Source organism: Takifugu flavidus, chromosome 19, assembly GCF_003711565.1.
Source record: "Takifugu flavidus isolate HTHZ2018 chromosome 19, ASM371156v2, whole genome shotgun sequence".
In the NCBI taxonomy this organism is placed as follows: domain Eukaryota; kingdom Metazoa; phylum Chordata; class Actinopteri; order Tetraodontiformes; family Tetraodontidae; genus Takifugu; species Takifugu flavidus.
This window is the reverse complement of record NC_079538.1, coordinates 1,969,527-1,986,967: the sequence shown is the minus strand read 5'-3', so window position 1 is coordinate 1,986,967 and position 17,441 is coordinate 1,969,527. Positions and strand designations below refer to the sequence as shown.

Genomic DNA, 17,441 nt, shown 5'->3' with positions numbered 1-17,441 from the left:
ACTGCTAATATAATAGCAGTATATAATAGTTAGATAATAGCCAGTCAAGCTCAGGGAGCAGCTCCACTACAGCAGCTTCTTCAGCAGACACTTTTGGGGTCAGGGTGTCAGTGACGGTCTTCTGGACAGCAGTCAGGTCAGCGGTCTTCTCCATGATGGCGGAACCTCCCAAACTGGACTGGGACCATTTTAAGCTGGGGGCCAAATCCAGACCTTGAAGACCAAAGTTCAGCTGGTATTTCTGTCGTACCAGGTCAAAACACTTCCTCCATGGAAAGTGGGATTCCGGGTCATCGACCTGGTGGGACAGAAATCCTCGGCTGGATTTTGCTCATTGAGGACTGGATTTGTCCAGCCCTGATCTAAAGACACAGAGACCGTTGCTGCGGTCATGATCTTGTTAGTGTGGCACCAAGACTCTTGAGCGTTTTCATCAGCTTTAAGACAAATGCATCTAAATTTAAAGGCTTGACAAATACCAGTCTGGGTGTAATCTGGCTCAGGGGTTGTAGTCTGCTTCAGATGTTCCAGTTTAACACCTCACTCTCCAGTATGGTCCAGAATGCATGATTCCCTGATTGGCTGCTCTGTGGGCATCTGTCTTTTACACACAGACCCAGAAACTCACCCACGTCTCCCAAGCTGAGACAATAAGCCAAGTCAAGAGGGACGTCCATGTCCCTACACCCACAGGAAACAATCGTGTCAGATGAGATTTTTGATTTTATTTTGGTATTTTCAAGCTTAAGGCATTATCATTTCACACTCACTGATTTTCATAAAGATATCTCAACACCTTGATGGTGTTTTCCTACATGATGAATGGTACTAAAGGTTCCTGGTGCTTCTCTCACCCACAACCCTGTCGAGTGTATTTAGATTAGTGCTGCACTAGTAAGGCACAGAATCCTGCATATACAGTTGATTCATCAGCCGTCTTCATGGATGTCTTATCATTTTATTCTCTATTCCCGTCCCTCTGCAGACTTTTGTCCTCTTTCACACAGACATGGACTCCAGGAGCCACTTTCAGGAAGCAGCTTTAGTGAAAACCATAAGTTAGTCAACCCTAAAATGAGGAAAACAGGGCTTTTCAGTTTCACAAAGCCAGTTCTGCATTACTCTCAGACGGTTACCATGGAAACAAACCCTAACTAGGCTTAACCTTGGGTTTCTGCTGCTCTTCATCTGTAGCTGCAGCCTAAAGCAAGACACAGACATGAGCTTCTGTTCCAAGAGGAGCCAGTGGATGCCAAAGCACCGGAACTCAGATCCCAACTAGGGGCCCCAGAGAGGAAATATAATTAGTGTTTTATTATAGCTCTAAATAAAACTGTTATTTTTGATTCTAAACAACATTGCTGTTTAACTTTTATAGTAGCCTACAAACCATCCCAGTTCATGAGTGGGGACCAGTGACCCATGTGATTAAACAGAACTGTGCTTTCAGATTAGTTCCCCTCTCACTGCTGGTCCATCTGTGGACCGGATTAGAGGGGAATACAATCAATATCATGATTAATACCTGCTAGACCAGCCTCTGGAGACACCTTGTGGACAACAACCTGTGAAGGGCCTCCCCTCCCCAGAACATGTGCAGCCATGCATGTACCTGAGCGACCCTGCACAAACGCTTAAGGATCAGGGTGATGGGGCCGGAACACAGCCGGCAACCAGGAGTTCTGGTGGTGATCTGTCTGAAAACAGTGGCCACAATCATGAGGACGTTCCTGAACCACCCGTGAATGAAGATAGAGCCGATCGAGCAACAATGGAAGTTGTGGTTGTGTGAGCTTTTTGGTGCTGGTATAATTGTGACAGATTTCAGGCAGGTGTGGATGACTGCCTGCCCCAGGGAGAGGTTAAAACTCCTGCTGAAGATGCGGGAAGATGAGGAAAGCACTTTGCCAGGAGCACACATCTTTGGGTCTCCTCTTCAGTGAGCGGGGGTGTTCTGTGAGCAGGGTTGGAGCAGTGGTGACTTGAAGTCAATGTCGGTCTTCAAAGTGTAACCCTGCCAACAGTGCAAGACTGTGGCAAAGCTACAAGGATTAAATCTATTTATTTTGTTAGTTAAAAGTCCAAAAATGACACCGGAAATTTACTCAAGGCCTGCACTGTAATTCCTGGCAAGGCCACATAGGTACAAGTAGTTGATGAAATGATGATGAATGAAATCAAATCTCTGATAATATACATAAATAATGCAACTGTAACTGTACACGCCTTAAGGGTGAATCGTGGTTAATAACAGGCAGACTGGGCACAGGACTGAGGGCTAACCAGGTGGAGATGACTAGCGGAGAAGGCGGGGGTGGGGGGGCTGCACTCCTGCCTTGGTAATGAACCTAATAATCCAAGAAAAAGACATGGAAATGATGGATGGACGATGGTCTCTTGAACACCTTTTCCATCCCAACTATATGGAAGTTTTATAATAAAGACCTCGTTGTCACACAGGTGACTAAACTGTTGATCACACAAACACGACATCATCCCCATTTGGTTGTATTTTATTCAAACACTACGTGGATACAGCAATTAGCAACAGTACTGTGCGGAATACATTGTAACAACATAATGAATAAGGATCCCGTGTAATTATCCCCACTGAGCTGAAGGCACATCTGATCCTTCCATCAGCTGCTGCAGCAACAGTCCTGCAAACTCAACTCTGCCATTTTCCCTGACACTTTACAAAACATCCCATGACATGACCACACCACCAGCTCCAGAAGGCTACTGTGCACGTAGTTCAATGCTATCAATAGCAAACAAAAATCAGGAGAAATCTGGCAATACAAAGAGATCAGTCAAAATAAATAAGCACATTTGGTAATGTGAGATGAGTGGAAGAAGCCTGAATATCTGATGGAACCACTCAGTCCGTCTCCATGGCGCCGCTGTGGCTCTCCTTGGACACCATTAGTCTCATCAGTTTTCCATGGAGCTTCTCAATCTTCTTCACATCTTGAGCCTGGTCTGTCTTGTACTGTAGACACTGATGGAGAGCAGAGGACAGTTGGAAGTGAGTCTACAGAGATGCAGACATGAAAAACTCCTCAATGTTTTCATCGGGCTCCCTGTACTAGGTTGGGTTGTCCAGGCGATCTGAGCTCTCAGGTAACTTTGACCTCTTTATTACACCGTCATTTGATAGCATCATGGTTCGTGTGTGCAGTCATTGTTAGCAATGGTCAGCTGATGCTAATTCCAAATCGTTATTAATGCAGCAGCCATAGTTCCTCTAAACAGTCTTCAAGAACTCTGAAACTTAAGACAACTGATGACCTCAATGCAGGAGACTGTCAGAAGTGTCTTCAGCTCCTCGTTTCCTCAGTTCACAATGTAAGTAGGGAAATTCAGTTAACAGCATCAGTGCAGGAAGACCAAAAGAATCTCAAGAGAACTTCTCAGAAATGATAGAAAAGCATGTCGGTTCTTCATTTCCTGTGGCCGAGGAGAGGCACAAATGTCCTTCGCCTTTTTACTAAACCATGGTTGTGTATGTGCCTCTAATCATCCCAGGACCCACAACTGGACTGGTCGAGTTTCAACCCCGCAGCCTCCTTGAATATGGTTGCTGACCATGTCCGTCCCTTCATGACCCCCGTGGACCACCTCCTGATGGCCACTCCCAGCAAGATGAGGTCACATCACCCCACAGTGGTTTCTGGGCCATTGCAGTGGGCTGACCATCCTCCAGTGACCTCCAGTCACCAGAGCAGCAGCAGCTCAGTGATGCTCTCATGTCAGTATGGAGCAAAATGTCGTGGAATGTTTCCAACACCTTGGTAAAAGTGTGCCACAAAGAAACAGTGCAGTTCTGAAGGCAAAACAGGGAGCAACCTTTTACTAGACAGGTGGGCCCAAGAAAGCAGCTGGTGAGTGTATAGACGTGGATTAATCATTGAAACGTGTTACAGTAAAATCATTGATTTGATTTGCCCTGGTGGATATTGTATGTAACACCACAACACAGGCGGACAGAGGTCAAAGACACAAAGTAGAGCTGGAACAGTCTGAGAAATGCAAAGGGTTTTAACTATTAACAACAACATGGTATACTAGAATCCACACTTGGCAGCTCGGACACACATGTCAAAGAAGAAATTTGGACCTATCGATCTTCCAAACAACCTGTGGTTGATTTCACTGCATGCTGTTGGCCCAGCAGGTTAGTCTGCTTTAAAAGCGCAACGTGACAGTAAAGCCAACTAAAAAACCTACAGCAGGACTATACTGGTGTGAGCATAAATCATTATGGGCACTTATATCTGCTGTAATAGTTGGCGATGGCGAAGGACAGCAGTGAGGACCATCAGAACAGATGATGGTGTGTTGTTTGATATCGTTCATCAGTCCCATTAAGATAAGACGGAGCTTCAAGTGAATTAAGAGGTTTAAAGCTTTAAAGTAAAAGTGGTTTCTGGAACTGGCTACATCTTAGGGTGCATCTACCTACGGTATTATCATGATGAATGGGTATTTATACAAGATTTGAAAAGATCTTTGTCTCTGTAGCACCTTTTTAAAAGGGTGTAAATGGGATGTTTCACACGATAGCATCACAAAAGTGATCCCCAACAGTTCTGTAACCCCACTTACTTTTACTATTCAATAGACAGTGGTGTGTTTCAGAACCGGTACTGTAGCAACCTTTACCAGCAGAAACTGGTGCTGCAATCACAGACAAATTCTGAGAATGATATTAACGGATATGTGAAAAACCCAACTGTACAGTGTAGAAAAGCAGCTTTTCCAGTAGATGATTCTTAAGGACCTCACGAACAAACATTTACTATATATTGCAGGACTCGGTGAAAAAGTTAATGTTCTAATTAGAATTCTTAATGCTAAAGTCCAAATACCTGACCACTATATGTCACATATATGTATATATATGCATCTAAGCTGGACCTGACTCACCACAGCGTTGTCGGTCACTTTGATGGACAGGTTTCCGTCACAGTGTCGGTACTTTAACACCACTCTGACCTGAAAACACAACAGAATAACACAGAAAGTCACCATCGATGAGCTCCTTCCTGCAACAAACATGCTAATAATGCAGACAGCAGGTCAAGTAAAGCTTTCCAACCTTCATGGGGTCCGTGAGGTAAAGTTTCTCTACTGCTCGAGAGAACTCCTCCCAGACTTGATAATACGGCATTGTTTTCAATATTCGCAACAATATATTCCCAAAACAACTAATCTTCCTTCACAAACCGAACCGAGCCTGTTACCAAACCTAACACCACATCAGCACTCGCGCAGTCCAAATACACTTCCGGGTCACGTGGACGCCGCTACTTCTTCGTTTACTTTTAATGGCTGCGTAGCTACAATACCGCCATCAACTGGACTGGAGCGGAAACGGAGGCGTGAGGGGGCGGGAGAGGGTACCACACTTCCCAGAGGAGCTGTTGAACTCTTTCTGGTTGGCAGCAGTCACACAGTGGTGTTTCCCTGTCCTCAGTCATGTCAGATTTAAACCAGTGTGTCCTATTCTCATACTGGTTCCATCTGTCTTTCTTCAGACTCCTTCCTGCTTTGGAGGATGGTACAAATGTCTCAGTATCCATTCAGACGTAATGTCTGTCCTCTATGATTCTGCATCATCTCCATGGACCTGAGAACTGGAGTGTTGTAGTAAAACTCAGACAAGCCAGATGGGTCATTTGTCCACATACTGGTCGCAATACCCAGAGTTTAGAATATATGTGAACAACACTTGCTGAAAAGTTCATTCAGACAGGCAGGCAGGCAGGCAGGCAGACAGATAGGCAGGCAGGCAGACAGGAGCCTGGCAGAGCTGTTGAACAGGAAAAGAAAAAGCGGTAGTCCCCTCTGGCAAAAATTCCCCCAGAACATGGTGTGACTGCCCGAAAACCAACCTGGCAGGTGAAGCATCCAGGTCCCCCTTAGGGGCTGAATGCTGTCAGCACACATTGCCGTCTTGAGTGGACGGTGAAAACGTTCACAAAAACAGCCTGAGGATTGTATGCGGTACTGCGACGTGCACCCAGGGATCTGGCTAGTGCTGACCAAGGCACCAAAACAAACTGGGGTCCTCTTTTAGGGGTAACTTCACATGGGGAGCCAAACCTCGTGACACCAAGAAATGCATGGAACACATCTGCAGATGTCATGGAGGACAAAGGAACTGCCTCCGGCCAACTGCAGGTGTGTAAAGCCCTGGGAGGGGTGAAGGGTCCAACCAGGTCCACATACACGTGGTTGAAGCACCTGACGGAAATTGCAAATGGCTCAAGGGGTTACCAGGCACCAGTCACATGCTGCTGGGCCACTGCACCCAGAGCCAAGTGTTCTTAGCAACAGACGATCTGCAAAGAAATGCTGGAAATCATAACCTGGTGCCGAGAAGTTAGTGTGCGTTATGGGCCCAGATCCATTTGTCTTACATGAAAAAGTGGCAAAAGACAAAGCATCAGTCAAATCACAGTTAGCAACATCCACCAGTAAACCATTAGCAGACCGAAAATCTGCCCAATAAAGGGAACTACAATGGAGGCTATCACAAAGTCCCACTCAAATGTCTGTCCACAAAAAAAACCTCACCAACCTGGTACCAAATGTCCCAATAGAGGATCTGTTAGCAGTGCTCAAGCTGCCTCTGGATGACCGGTCCTTTGGCTGGAGGGAGGAGGCCCTTCTGAGGGTCAACCAGGAACTGTCTACTAGACAGGGATTCCTGTCAAAAGGCAGCTCTTCCTGTTCACCAGTGCCAGTGCTTGTTACTGAGAGCTAGCTTTTGTGTTTCCCAGCACCTCAAACGTGCAGAGAGGGACGCAGCGCTGAGCCTTGAGACCAAAATGCTGGTGGAACAAAGGTTGCCCTGCCTCCTTCAGGTGGAAACACTAGCCATCATTGCTGGATCCATGTCACCAATGTCACATAGAAAAGGGCACCATAAAAAGAGCGCCATGTCCCCCAACCCATAATCCTCCTATGTAAGAGATAAGATATACCACCATGGACCAGCAGCTATACCTAAATAATTATCTGTTTATCAGTTTGGCTGATAAATCAGCATCAACACTCCAAAGATAACTAAAGACCCAACAATGTTGTTACCATGGCAACCGCAACATTCTGCTTCCCACAAATTGTGTCACGCGCTTCCTTCACGATGCTTGTCAAACAAGAAAATCCAAACGCAGTTCACATCAAAATAAATGACTCTACATGAATGTAAACATATCTATAATCACAGTTTGCAGATAGTGATAAATTACAGAGTTTTCAGTGCTGTAAAATCTGCAGGAGCTCGATTATAACATAAGGCAGTTTAGAGAAGAGCAACCTCTCCTCATCCCACCACCACAGTAACACCTGACTGATTCGGGACGGGTTTGACCCCTCTTTCATGAGACGTGTTGCTGTTGGTGCTGAGCGGTGAAAGCCTGCTGTCAGACTGTCCTTGAACGCAGCATCATTGCGGCTGCAGGAGCGGAGCGGAGCAGCCAGACGGAGCCGAGAAGCCCGGAGCTCGGTGGCGTCTTCCCCGCAGTGAGTCGCCGGCCACCGCTCAGCCACGATGCTCCATACTGCGTAGAAAGCCACGCTTTCGTCGTTTTACATCCTTTTCTTTTGTGGGTTTCAGCGGATTGTCTGGACGGAGCTGCGCTCATTCATCTTCTCGCCCAACCCTCGACCGAAGTTTTGGAGAAGCCCCAAAAAATCGAATCGACATCGAAGCCTGAAGTAGCGTTCGCCGGTTTGGTCCCGACGACACTTTTGTCATGAGGTGAGAATCTGTTCCCGCGTTTAACGCAAGACAACGCTGACAGGCTAGCTCAACATGTTGACATGATGTCACGCACAGAGCAGCGACGCCGCTACCGCAGTTGCTGCTGCGGTCGGGCCGTGCGGGGCTCGGAATGGCGCACAAGAGGGAGGCAGGCAGGCAGACAGGCAGACAGACAGGCAGGCAGGCAGACAGACAGAGAGGGAGACAGACAGAGAGGGAGACAGACAGACAGGCAGGCAGGCAGGCAGACAGACAGACAGACAGACAGAGGGAGAGAGAGCCTCTACTGCATTGAACCGCTAGTAAATATTTGGGATTATGCAGACATCCTCCTAACGGTCTCTTTGCTCTTCAAACATGTCTGGTGTGTGTGTGTGTGTGTGTGTGTGTGTGTGTGTGTTGTGTAACATGCTAATCATGTTGTCACTCTTTCTAGTCATGGACATTTCTGTTTTGTACAACGTGTTTGCTCCAGTGTGCGTGTGTGTGTGTGTGTGTGTGTGTGTGTGTGTGTTGCCTGGGCTGTGATGACTGTGTGTTCAGTTATGTGATGGATCAACTCTCCCTGTGATCTAGCCTATAATTGAGTCCAGCTGTTTGAGTCCACAGTGGAGCTGGAGCAGCTTCTATAGCTGAACCCCTCTCTCTCCCTGTCTCTCTCTCCACTCTCTCCCTGTCTCCCTCTATGTCTCCCTCTCTGTCTTTCTGTCTCTCTGTCTCTCTCCCCCTGTCTCTCTCCTCTCTCCCCCTCTCTCTGTCCCCCCCTCTCTGTCTCTCTCTCCCTCTGTCTCTCCCCCCTTCTCTGTCTCTCTCTCTCCCCCTGTCTCTCTCTCTCCCTCTGTCTCTCCCCCCTTTCTCTGTCTGTCTCTCCCCCCTTCTCTGTCTGTCTCCCCTCTCCCTCTGTCTGTCTGTCTCTCTCAGGTTTTCAGCCTTCTCTTCACCCCCTGCCTCCCTTGTTGTCCCCCTGATTGACAGTCTCAGGTGTTGGGCTCTTGCAGTTGTCTGTTTCTGGCCCAGTTGGTGTCCAGCCATCACGTCTACATTTGCTGTCCTCCTAGTCCTCCACATGTGTCCAAAACTGTCAAAATACCGGATGAATTTGATATTGTCTGATGCCAACAGGGGTTAATCCAGTTGCTATGGAGACCTGGATTAAGCCTGCATTAAGACGGGAGTTTCTTTTTTGTGGTCTGTGTAATTACCAAGATTGATCATGTCATAATGTTTATTTTGTTCTTCTTGTGGTGTAGAGCTTGTTCTTTGGTTCTTAACATCTGCAGATGGGTTGTTCACCCATCTGTTGGCTGGGTGCCTGGTGCCGGTTCTTTCTTTGGTGTTGGTTCTGGTTTTGATGGGTCAGCCATGTGTGGGGCAGCAGTTTTACCCAGATCCAGCTAGAACACATTCCTGAGCCGTGATGATGCAGGACAGCTGATAACGGCGGTCACTTTGCCTGCAGCGTGTCAGGCGGCACGCCGGCCTGTCCACACTCCTCTGCTGCTGCCGTTTCATGCCGCTAACGCTCTGAAAATCAGTCTAAATATGGCAGCAGCTATGAGGGAGGCTCCTACCTTGTTGGGAAGGAGCCTTCTTTTTGGAAGCAAATGCTTAAAATAAAGACTTTTCTAGTTGTGGGAAATGCTCGAGCAGTCGGAAGTCCCTCTGTCAGCTGTTCTGTGATGCGACCCGTTCTCCCCAGGCTGTGTGCTGAGTTTGTCTCAGCAGAACTGTGTTTGTTTGAAGGCTGTGGACTCATTTACCAGGAGAAATGTTGAAGGGAGCTTCTCTTGGAAGAGAAAGGCAAGGCTGCTCATTGTCCCAGCACGGCCTCGCTAGGGAGGGGAAACATGATCACACGTCACCTGCCAGCAGCGTGGCTGTGCTCAGGTGAGTTCCTCAGGACAGTCTCAGCCTTGAGGCCTCCTCCTCCTCCTCCTCCCCGGCCCACGTGGTTTGATGCTGACAGATAGTTCAGCTACTGTGTGGCGTGGACGGCTGATGGCAGGACACTTATTTGAGATTTGTAACTAAATGTGTGCTATCACGGTGATGACACAGCCCTTCACATCCCCCACCCCCACCCCCCGCTGGAAACAGGAGCCCCTGGGTGTAATTTCACACGTAGATCTATTTCTGCAGTTGCCCAGGCGCAGAAAGGCTCTACCCCTCCACAGCAGACATATCCAGCAGAGGAAGTGTGCTTTAGGCAGGCTGCAGCCTCCTGATCTGTCCAGCCTTTTCTAACGTAGCAAGGCAGCAACAGTTTGGACATCGTCCGATGCTCAGTGATGCTCGGACCAGCAGCACCTGCTAATGGATGTGAGCTCAGTCATCTTGTTTATTGCAACTCCACAGATGGTCCGTGTTGGCACATGGGAGCACAGAAGAGGCTTTATCGCCTGAAGCTGCACTTTGTTCAACTCTGATTTATTTCTGCAAAGTATTGCAACTATAGTCCAATATTAATCTACTGTATATACTATATTATCAGGTGTCAGAAGGTTAGCGCTGCTGTTCCCACAGGCAGGGAAACATCCATCATCTCATGACACGTGTGTGCTGTGTCATGTGTTGCTTGTTTATGTCACGCTAAGGTGCCTCAGCCATGAAAACCTTGCTATTGTACTGGCTGCTTGGATGCTTTTAAAGCTTTAAAGGAGGAGAACATCTCAACATACTGGATCCATCAGGCTAGAGATATTCTCTCCACACACACACACACACACACACGCACACGCACACGTATATATACATATGTATATAAGGGTTTTAATCTTGAAGATGGATACAAACCAAAGTAATGGTGCTGTGGAATGATGTAAAGCTGTTTGCATTGCATTAATTTAATTATATTAAGTCAAGCTGTTTTTTCCATTATTTTTGTCTTAAGTTATTTTGGTTTGTCCTGTGTGAACTTACATCCAGCCAGTGGTGAAATGGATTGATGGTCAACCTTTTTATCTCAGTCAATTTGGGTCAAATATTGTCCAACATTGGCAAAAAAAAATGGCTTAAGAATATTTTTTTGTTCTGGGTAACGGAAACCCAAGGGTATATAGTCAATAAAGAGGTTATTAAATGGACCTATTCAGACACATTGCTCCCTCACGTGATGGGTTCTCGGTTTATTTCAACTCACTAATTTGGTGATCGGCCCCAAACGTCTTGATGGTGTAAAATTTAGTTTGTTTGATAATTCACTGAAACCAAAGCCTTCTACACTTAGCTCTGTACCGGAAGCTATGACTGGTACTGGTTCAAACCCAAGTGTTGCAGCCTGGGTTTTAACAGGACCCGAAAGCAGGCAAGAACGCAGTGATTAAAAGTCCAAAACCAGGTTTAATTCAACAAACACAAAAACGCCGGTCCTCCTGGACTGCTGGGAAGCACAAGTTCAAACCTTGGACACCTCAAACGAGCAGGGAAATGTACCATACACAAGATACAAAATTCACTAGAAAATTCCAAAAATACCAACACAACAAAGTCACCAAAAACACCAAAATACTCCGACACTGGTAGGCAGGAGTCCAGTCCTTAAATAGTTGGCTAGATTACAGATAGACTGCAGGTGCGTCAGTCTGTGACAGGAGCATGGCTCTACCACGCCCCCTGCAGGAAAAAACAACCCGGAACCCGGAACCCTGGACCCTAACACCAAACCCAGCAAGGGTCCTTCATGCTTGGTGCTGCCTCTGAACCAGTAGCCAACATCAACAGCAAGATCTTGTGGGTCCTTAAACTCCTGTACAGGGGCATTTTGACTGAGCATTAAGCTTGACTGCTAGCTAATGCTAGGCATAGGTCTAAAACCTGCATCCACAAACCTTTGCCAAAATCTTGTCGACAGGGGCGTCTCAAGCCCCATGATGCCCAGAGAGTATAGCTACATGTTCCACTGCATCTCAGCAGTAAACGTGTAGGAGAGCAATACCAGGTGAGGTGGGTGAGGGTGTGAAAATGTTTGTCCCACTCTGAATGTGTGAGGCTTGAGAGCCCAGACGGATGTATGTAGATGTATATATTAAGGCCGTCAGAATTGACGCGAGTACTCACCCTAAAAAGTGTAGCGTATAAAGTGCATATAATGTATAAATGTTTAGGTGAGTAACTTCATTGTTCTCCTGTAATGCTGATTTGGGTGGTACTGTCGGTCTAGTAGGTGCATCAATGTAGTGAAAGATATGATTGAATATATGCAGACATGTATGCGGCCCTACGTTATAGCGAAGCTGGTTTCTGAGGCATTTTGTGTTTTTGCTTTTGAGTAATCTGCAACAGCATCTATGCCGTACTCCTGCCATAGTGCTAAACATGGCAGATGTGTTTGATCTTTGACCTCCAGGGTGCATCTTCCCTGAAGCCTCTGACCTACATATGCGGCTGGGGAGAAAGTCATGTGACCAGAACATGAATCTCCCAGCCTCTGTCTGAGCGTCTCACGGGCATTGCAGTGATTTTTAATCATTGTGATCTGAAACTGAGTTTCCCGCTCAAGAGGGGATTTTTTGACTGTTGTGAGGGCGACTGTGTGCGAGTCGCCCTGTATGACGAGGTTAAAAGAGGTGGGCTTGAGCGCGGTCACGCGTACGCACAAGCATGTTATGTTCGCAACCTTCAAGACACGGTCGCCCTGTATGAACCAGGCCGCCTATAAAGCAATATTTTTGTCCAGATGGTTGTTACGACCCCAGAGGTTAACAGACAAATACCCGTAAGACCAAGTTCTTAGCTTTATATAATAAATAATTATATCCTTCCAATATTCTGTATTTGATAGTTTATATTTGATTTTGGAAACAACATAAAATGAGAGCAACATAATGAATATGAGCAAAGGTTGAGTTTAGGGTCTACGACGCTATGGGACCAGCACGTGGGCCCCGGTGGTCCAAATGAGTCCTCAGTGAGCTAAACACACAACGCTGAAACAGATGTGAAGACGTGACTGGACCTGGCCAGCGTTTATGTTCATCAGGCTGCACTAAAACACGGCTGTGGATAGCAGGACACCACCGAGGAAGCCCCCGCTGACGCTGAGAACATGGCTGCACGTCTCAACTTTGCCAAATAGCAGCTCAGCACGCCACAGTGGTTCCGTGTAGGGATTGAACAATTTAGAAAGAACTTGCTAGTCTACATCTGGCATCATGTCACCATGACAACATGCTCCTGGCTAAAGGGAACAGCAGGATTTGGACCCGCTGTGCTGCATCAGGGCTTGGCCAGTTCACAATCACTGAGGGGAAGAGGAATTCCCAAGTTAGGCAGAGATTCCTCAGGATCATGTGAGAACGTCTGCAGGTCAGCTGGGACTGACAGGCAGAGGAAGGAGCCCAGGTTCCTCCTGAACCATGTGCAGCTCAGCCACAGCTCCACCACTGCTCCATGATGCCACCGGCTCACCTCCACCGAGCTGAAGGCTGAAGGAGCGACACCGATGAAGACGAGACACAACGTCTCCGTTGTTATTTTAGTTTATATTCTGTGAATGTCGTGTGTGTGAAATGAATGTAGAAAACCAGCCTGGTGTGTGCACGTATACATTTCTGAACAGGCTCACATTCCTCAGGGGGGCTCCTCCTCAGTGACCTCCAACACCCCCACACAGCTGCTCTATTTTTAGTCCTGGCTCCAGTGAGGTGGATGTCGGGTTTGGTGTCCACTGTCACTGTCCGTCCTAATGTTGGTCAGTCCCACCCCCCTGGAGTCAGCTTCTCAGTCGAGCCTATCAAGCCAAGAGCGACCGAGCTTCTGACGGTAGACGTGTTTGTCTGACTGAAGAAGAGACGGACTAAAGACGTTCAGCAGCAGGATTCGTCCACACCCAGAAAAAGATGACTCGTGACTCGTAAGTTTCGTCCAGTTTTCAGCAGGAGGCAGTCTCTGGGTTAATGGTTGTAGACCTCTGCTCTATGGAAGCCTTTTGATGACTAGGGTGGTTCACACCTGCATCAAGGTGGACTTTCTGGTATGGGATTCCAATCCAGTGGTGCCAGGAGACATTAGAGTAGAGCTGTAGTCCAACGCACAACCCTGGGGACAATAGCTTTGTCTTTATCAAGTCTGGGAGACGCAACATTTGAGGTGAATGAGAAGAGACAGAGCAGGTGAGTGGAGGTGTGTGGGTCTTCTTCAGCGTACCTTCTCATGGCAACACCTACGGTGCCCGTTCAAACATGAGGCCTGTGAATATCTGCCGCTCTTCAATTCCCAGCAGTGACACCGTTTGTTTGGGATTTTCTTCCAAAGAAACCCCCAGATACATGGTATCTTTATGAAGCTACAGAATTAGCTTAGCGTCTGCCTGTGTGCCACCTGTTGTAGCTCACCCAGCAACAATGACATCATTGTTGTGGCTCAGCAACACAAGCCGTCACGGCAACGTTTTGATGTGTCCCACGGAGGGGCTGGAATGGTCCCTGCTCTTCTGGAACACCTGTCTGACACAGAATACCCAGCCTTCTCGCAAAGCTCTCCTTGTTGTCCACCTCTGTCCACTTCTGGACAGGATACCCTTAAACTGGAAAATGTTGTTATTATGGGACTATTTTAAATGTTACTCACTTTAGTGTACTCTCACTTGGATCAGCACTGCCAACTGGATCAGCAGGACGGTGTTTATCATCGGACTGGGTGCCAAAACCTGGACCAGGGCAACTATCGTGAATTTAACAACAAGTCACCTTTTACAGAGTGATTGTGGACTCACAAAATTCTGATTTTATTTCTCTGCTTTGCTTGAAATGATGTGCCTATGCATGCTTGTGTGGTCAGTATTAGAGTAGAAGACGTGATGTCCCTGAATCTATTTTCTTGGATTGGCTGGTGAAGGAGACTCGTGTTAACTTTTATTTAAAAATGTGCTCAGTATTTAGCCTGGAAGACTACAGAGGCTCAGCTTCTCCTAAAATGTCACAATGAAATGGTCAAATATGAACCGCTGTGTTAAAGTTTCATTGACTACAAATGTGTTGGAGCCATTCAGGTGGAAAACCAGTTTGTTCAGAATCAGCTATTAAGTCGACTGTCTCCATTAGGCTAACTAACTAGCTAACTAACCTGTAGTGTCACTGCATTTGCCCGTAGAATCCGAGCATCCGTGGGTTTTATTGCCTTCAATCTCCGTGCTCCTTTGGTTTAGCCCCGCCCCCAGTCACGCAGTGTGTGTGTGTGTGTGTAACATGTAACATGTAACATACACGTACCCACACAGATCTTTGATAAAGGAGTTCTCTGTGCTCCACTTGGTCATTTATGTTTCATGTATAAGAGGGATGGAAGAATGTGGTGGGTGCAGGTTTGAAGGCTTCAACGCTCCATATGTGAGGACGTTGGCCACCGTTGGCTTCAACTACTTGCTGGTAGTTGAACTGCATCTTGTTGAACCTCGGTTGCTTTTGTATTGTTACCTCCAACATTTCCTTCGTCCACCATTGTTGTGTATAGAGATGCTGTGAGGAGGACTTTGTGTGATGTCAACACTGATAACCTCTTAAAGCCATAAAGATTATGCCAAGAAATAAAGGTTTGCTTTGTTGCGATATCCTAAAATCCAAAAGGATAAGGGTCTGGAATAATCCTTTAAGACAGCCTCTCTTATTAAGGCTCTCCTCGTGAAGGTTGGAGAGGGCTGAAGAGCTGTTGAGCTGGGTTTGAGTGATACTGCCGCTGTGATCTTCATCTGGAATCTTCTGCTATTGTGAACTCTTGAGTGGGGAGCCTGTTGCCTAGATACCGTGCTGTGGAAGCAGGATTGCGGTTGCCGCTGCCAACACGCAGGCTTTGCAGCCCTCTGGTGCCTGCTGGGTTTCTCAAAGAGAGTCTTCCTCTGCTGCAGGAGAAAGCTGATGAGGCTGTGGAAGACCCATACACATCCAGCACTTCCTCATGCACGCTAGTATGAGCTAGTAGTACACATGATGGACTCCGTCTATCATAAACCTCTTTAGATAGAAGGATGTCTGGGACAAGCGCGTAACTCTTTGTAACTCTTTAGTTAATTGTTCCCAGAAAGCATTGTAACAGCTTAAATGTCTCCACACATCTGCATAACTATGGTGCTGCTCCTCAGGGTATTTCAACTAGAAAATAGGTTCTCAGGTGTACTTAACATCTAAAAACACAACACCTAAAACATCTGCACATACAGTTTAACCAATGTAACAGTATTTTAATGTACTCTAGGCACAATAACTCACATTATACAAGCAGACTTCATTAAAGACACATTAATACGACAGCACATTATGAATTTACGCTGTATTTGTGAAAGTGTTTAGTGGCACGGGTGTACAGACGTGTATCTGTGGGCCGCCCTGTCTGTGGGGCCTGCATTTCCTTTCACTAAAGTCTCTAGTCCCGGGTTTAAAACTGTTCCAGGCAGCTTGGCCAGGCTGAGCATTGTGAGGCGGAGCGGTAGCCTCGGCCAACCCCGTTCCTCCAACAGCGCATCAAGCTGTCTGTGGCTCAGTGTAGATGAAGGAAGAGCTCGTCCATGTGTGCGTTTATCCCCGTCTGTGATTGACCTCACACTGGCCGGCCAGGGCCGCTGACGGGGGCTCCTCACCTAAGTAGCTACAGCTTTGCTACCTACAGCAGCCCAAGGCCCCTAGTCTGAAACATTGTCTTTGTTAATTCTTTGGTTCTCATGTGTTCTCAAGGACAGCTTGTCATTCTCAGCCAAGCTAAAGTTGGTTTTCCAAGGGTGCTACTGTGTGGAAACAAGCTGACACATTTGGTTTCCATGGTTACACATGAGGTGTGAGATAAGCAGGCGAATAAATGCTCTTCCGCTGTGATGAAAGCTTTCTCTGTGCAGCCTGTGAATGAGTGTAAGCGGGGTCCCTGCCAGGCGCCCCGTTAACACCGCGAACCCGGCACACGTGGGAGCACGTGATGCAGCGGGCCTTTGGCTCCTCACTGGGCCTTTCTATAGGGACCCCCACCCCATCACCCCACAGTCCACAATCTCACCCATGGGGGAAATCACCTTTGTTCAACCTAGAAAAACCTAATTTTACTAGAGTGATCTGGCCAGGAAGCAGCAGTGGAGACAGGGAACCTTCAGCAGGATACATTTACACAAGATCGCCACATTTCCAGCCAACGTTTCCTCCCGAGGCTGTTAACGATGGCGTGAACGCGCTGAGACTCTTTGGGCCTCATTCACTGAATCCCCAGTTCAGGTGGTCAGAAGGGGGACGCCCACCATTCCTCCCAGTACGCAGACGTGCGGGTTTCAGTTGTGCAGCAGAAGCTGCTGTTACTAAGTATAACTGCTGGCTGGTGTTGGGCTGACAGAACCAGATTTGCCTTCCTGTTGTTGTTGTTTCTATTTTTAGCTGGTGGGTCGACTGCTTATATAACAATGTAATTACACACAAAATTGTGCCCCAAGCAGCGGGATTGCAGTTCCATCACCATCCTGTGTGATGGTGTCACTTCACTGATGGTAACCAGTAACCAGATCACTACCCGATCTGCAGCGCTCTTCTGAGGGGGCGTGAAGCCTCAGGTTTCATGTTCCACTGTGAACACAGACATTTCTAACTAGTTTTCCTCTTTTCCTCTAATGTTGAGCTTTGCTTTATTTCAAGAAAAAATGATTTGAGCCAAAGGGATTTTTGCCTTTTTATCTGTGCTTAAGTCAATTCACTCACCATTG

General features: G+C 47.1%; 2 protein-coding genes and 1 long non-coding RNA gene across 6 annotated transcripts in view; 2 read left to right on the top strand and 1 right to left on the bottom strand.

Moving 5' to 3' along the window:
- Nucleotides 1-2,497: 2,497 nt before the first annotated feature.
- srp9 (signal recognition particle 9) lies at nt 2,498-5,329 on the bottom strand. The gene is made up of 3 exons (XM_057016023.1): nt 5,102-5,329; nt 4,930-4,998; nt 2,498-3,001 (listed from the first exon to the last, which is right to left on the bottom strand). Exons 1-3 carry the CDS (start codon nt 5,171-5,173, stop codon nt 2,882-2,884), a joined length of 261 nt encoding a protein of 86 aa, XP_056872003.1. The 5' UTR covers nt 5,174-5,329; the 3' UTR covers nt 2,498-2,881.
- Nucleotides 2,985-3,943, top strand: LOC130515658 (uncharacterized). Its single transcript, XR_008947237.1, has 2 exons — nt 2,985-3,123; nt 3,529-3,943. It is a non-coding gene; the product is annotated as an uncharacterized LOC130515658 (long non-coding RNA).
- A 1,832-nt stretch (nt 5,330-7,161) lies between the features above and the next one.
- enah (ENAH actin regulator) overlaps nt 7,162-17,441 on the top strand; it is a 34,075-nt gene continuing 23,795 nt past the window's right edge. For 2 of the 4 annotated variants that reach the window (XM_057016018.1, XM_057016014.1), the window contains exon 1: nt 13,468-13,625. In XM_057016018.1, coding sequence (XP_056871998.1) covers nt 13,612-13,625 — 14 coding nt within the window. In that variant the 5' untranslated portion in view covers nt 13,468-13,611. Of the gene's footprint in view, nt 7,534-7,627; nt 7,772-13,467; nt 13,626-17,441 lie in introns of those variants that run through there. The other 2 variants (XM_057016015.1, XM_057016016.1) reach the window with 2 other exon arrangements.

Excerpts from the sequence above, each read along its gene's own strand:
- srp9 (XM_057016023.1), bottom strand. The coding sequence starts at position 5,173 with ATGCCGTATTATCAAGTCTGGGAGGAGTTCTCTCGAGCAGTAGAGAAA. Across the intron at positions 4,999-5,101 it reads ACCTCACGGACCCCATGAAG|GTCAGAGTGGTGTTAAAGTA; the intron begins GTTGGAAAGCTT and ends TTGTGTTTTCAG. Across the intron at positions 3,002-4,929 it reads AAGTGACCGACAACGCTGTG|TGTCTACAGTACAAGACAGA; the intron begins GTGAGTCAGGTC and ends GCTCTCCATCAG.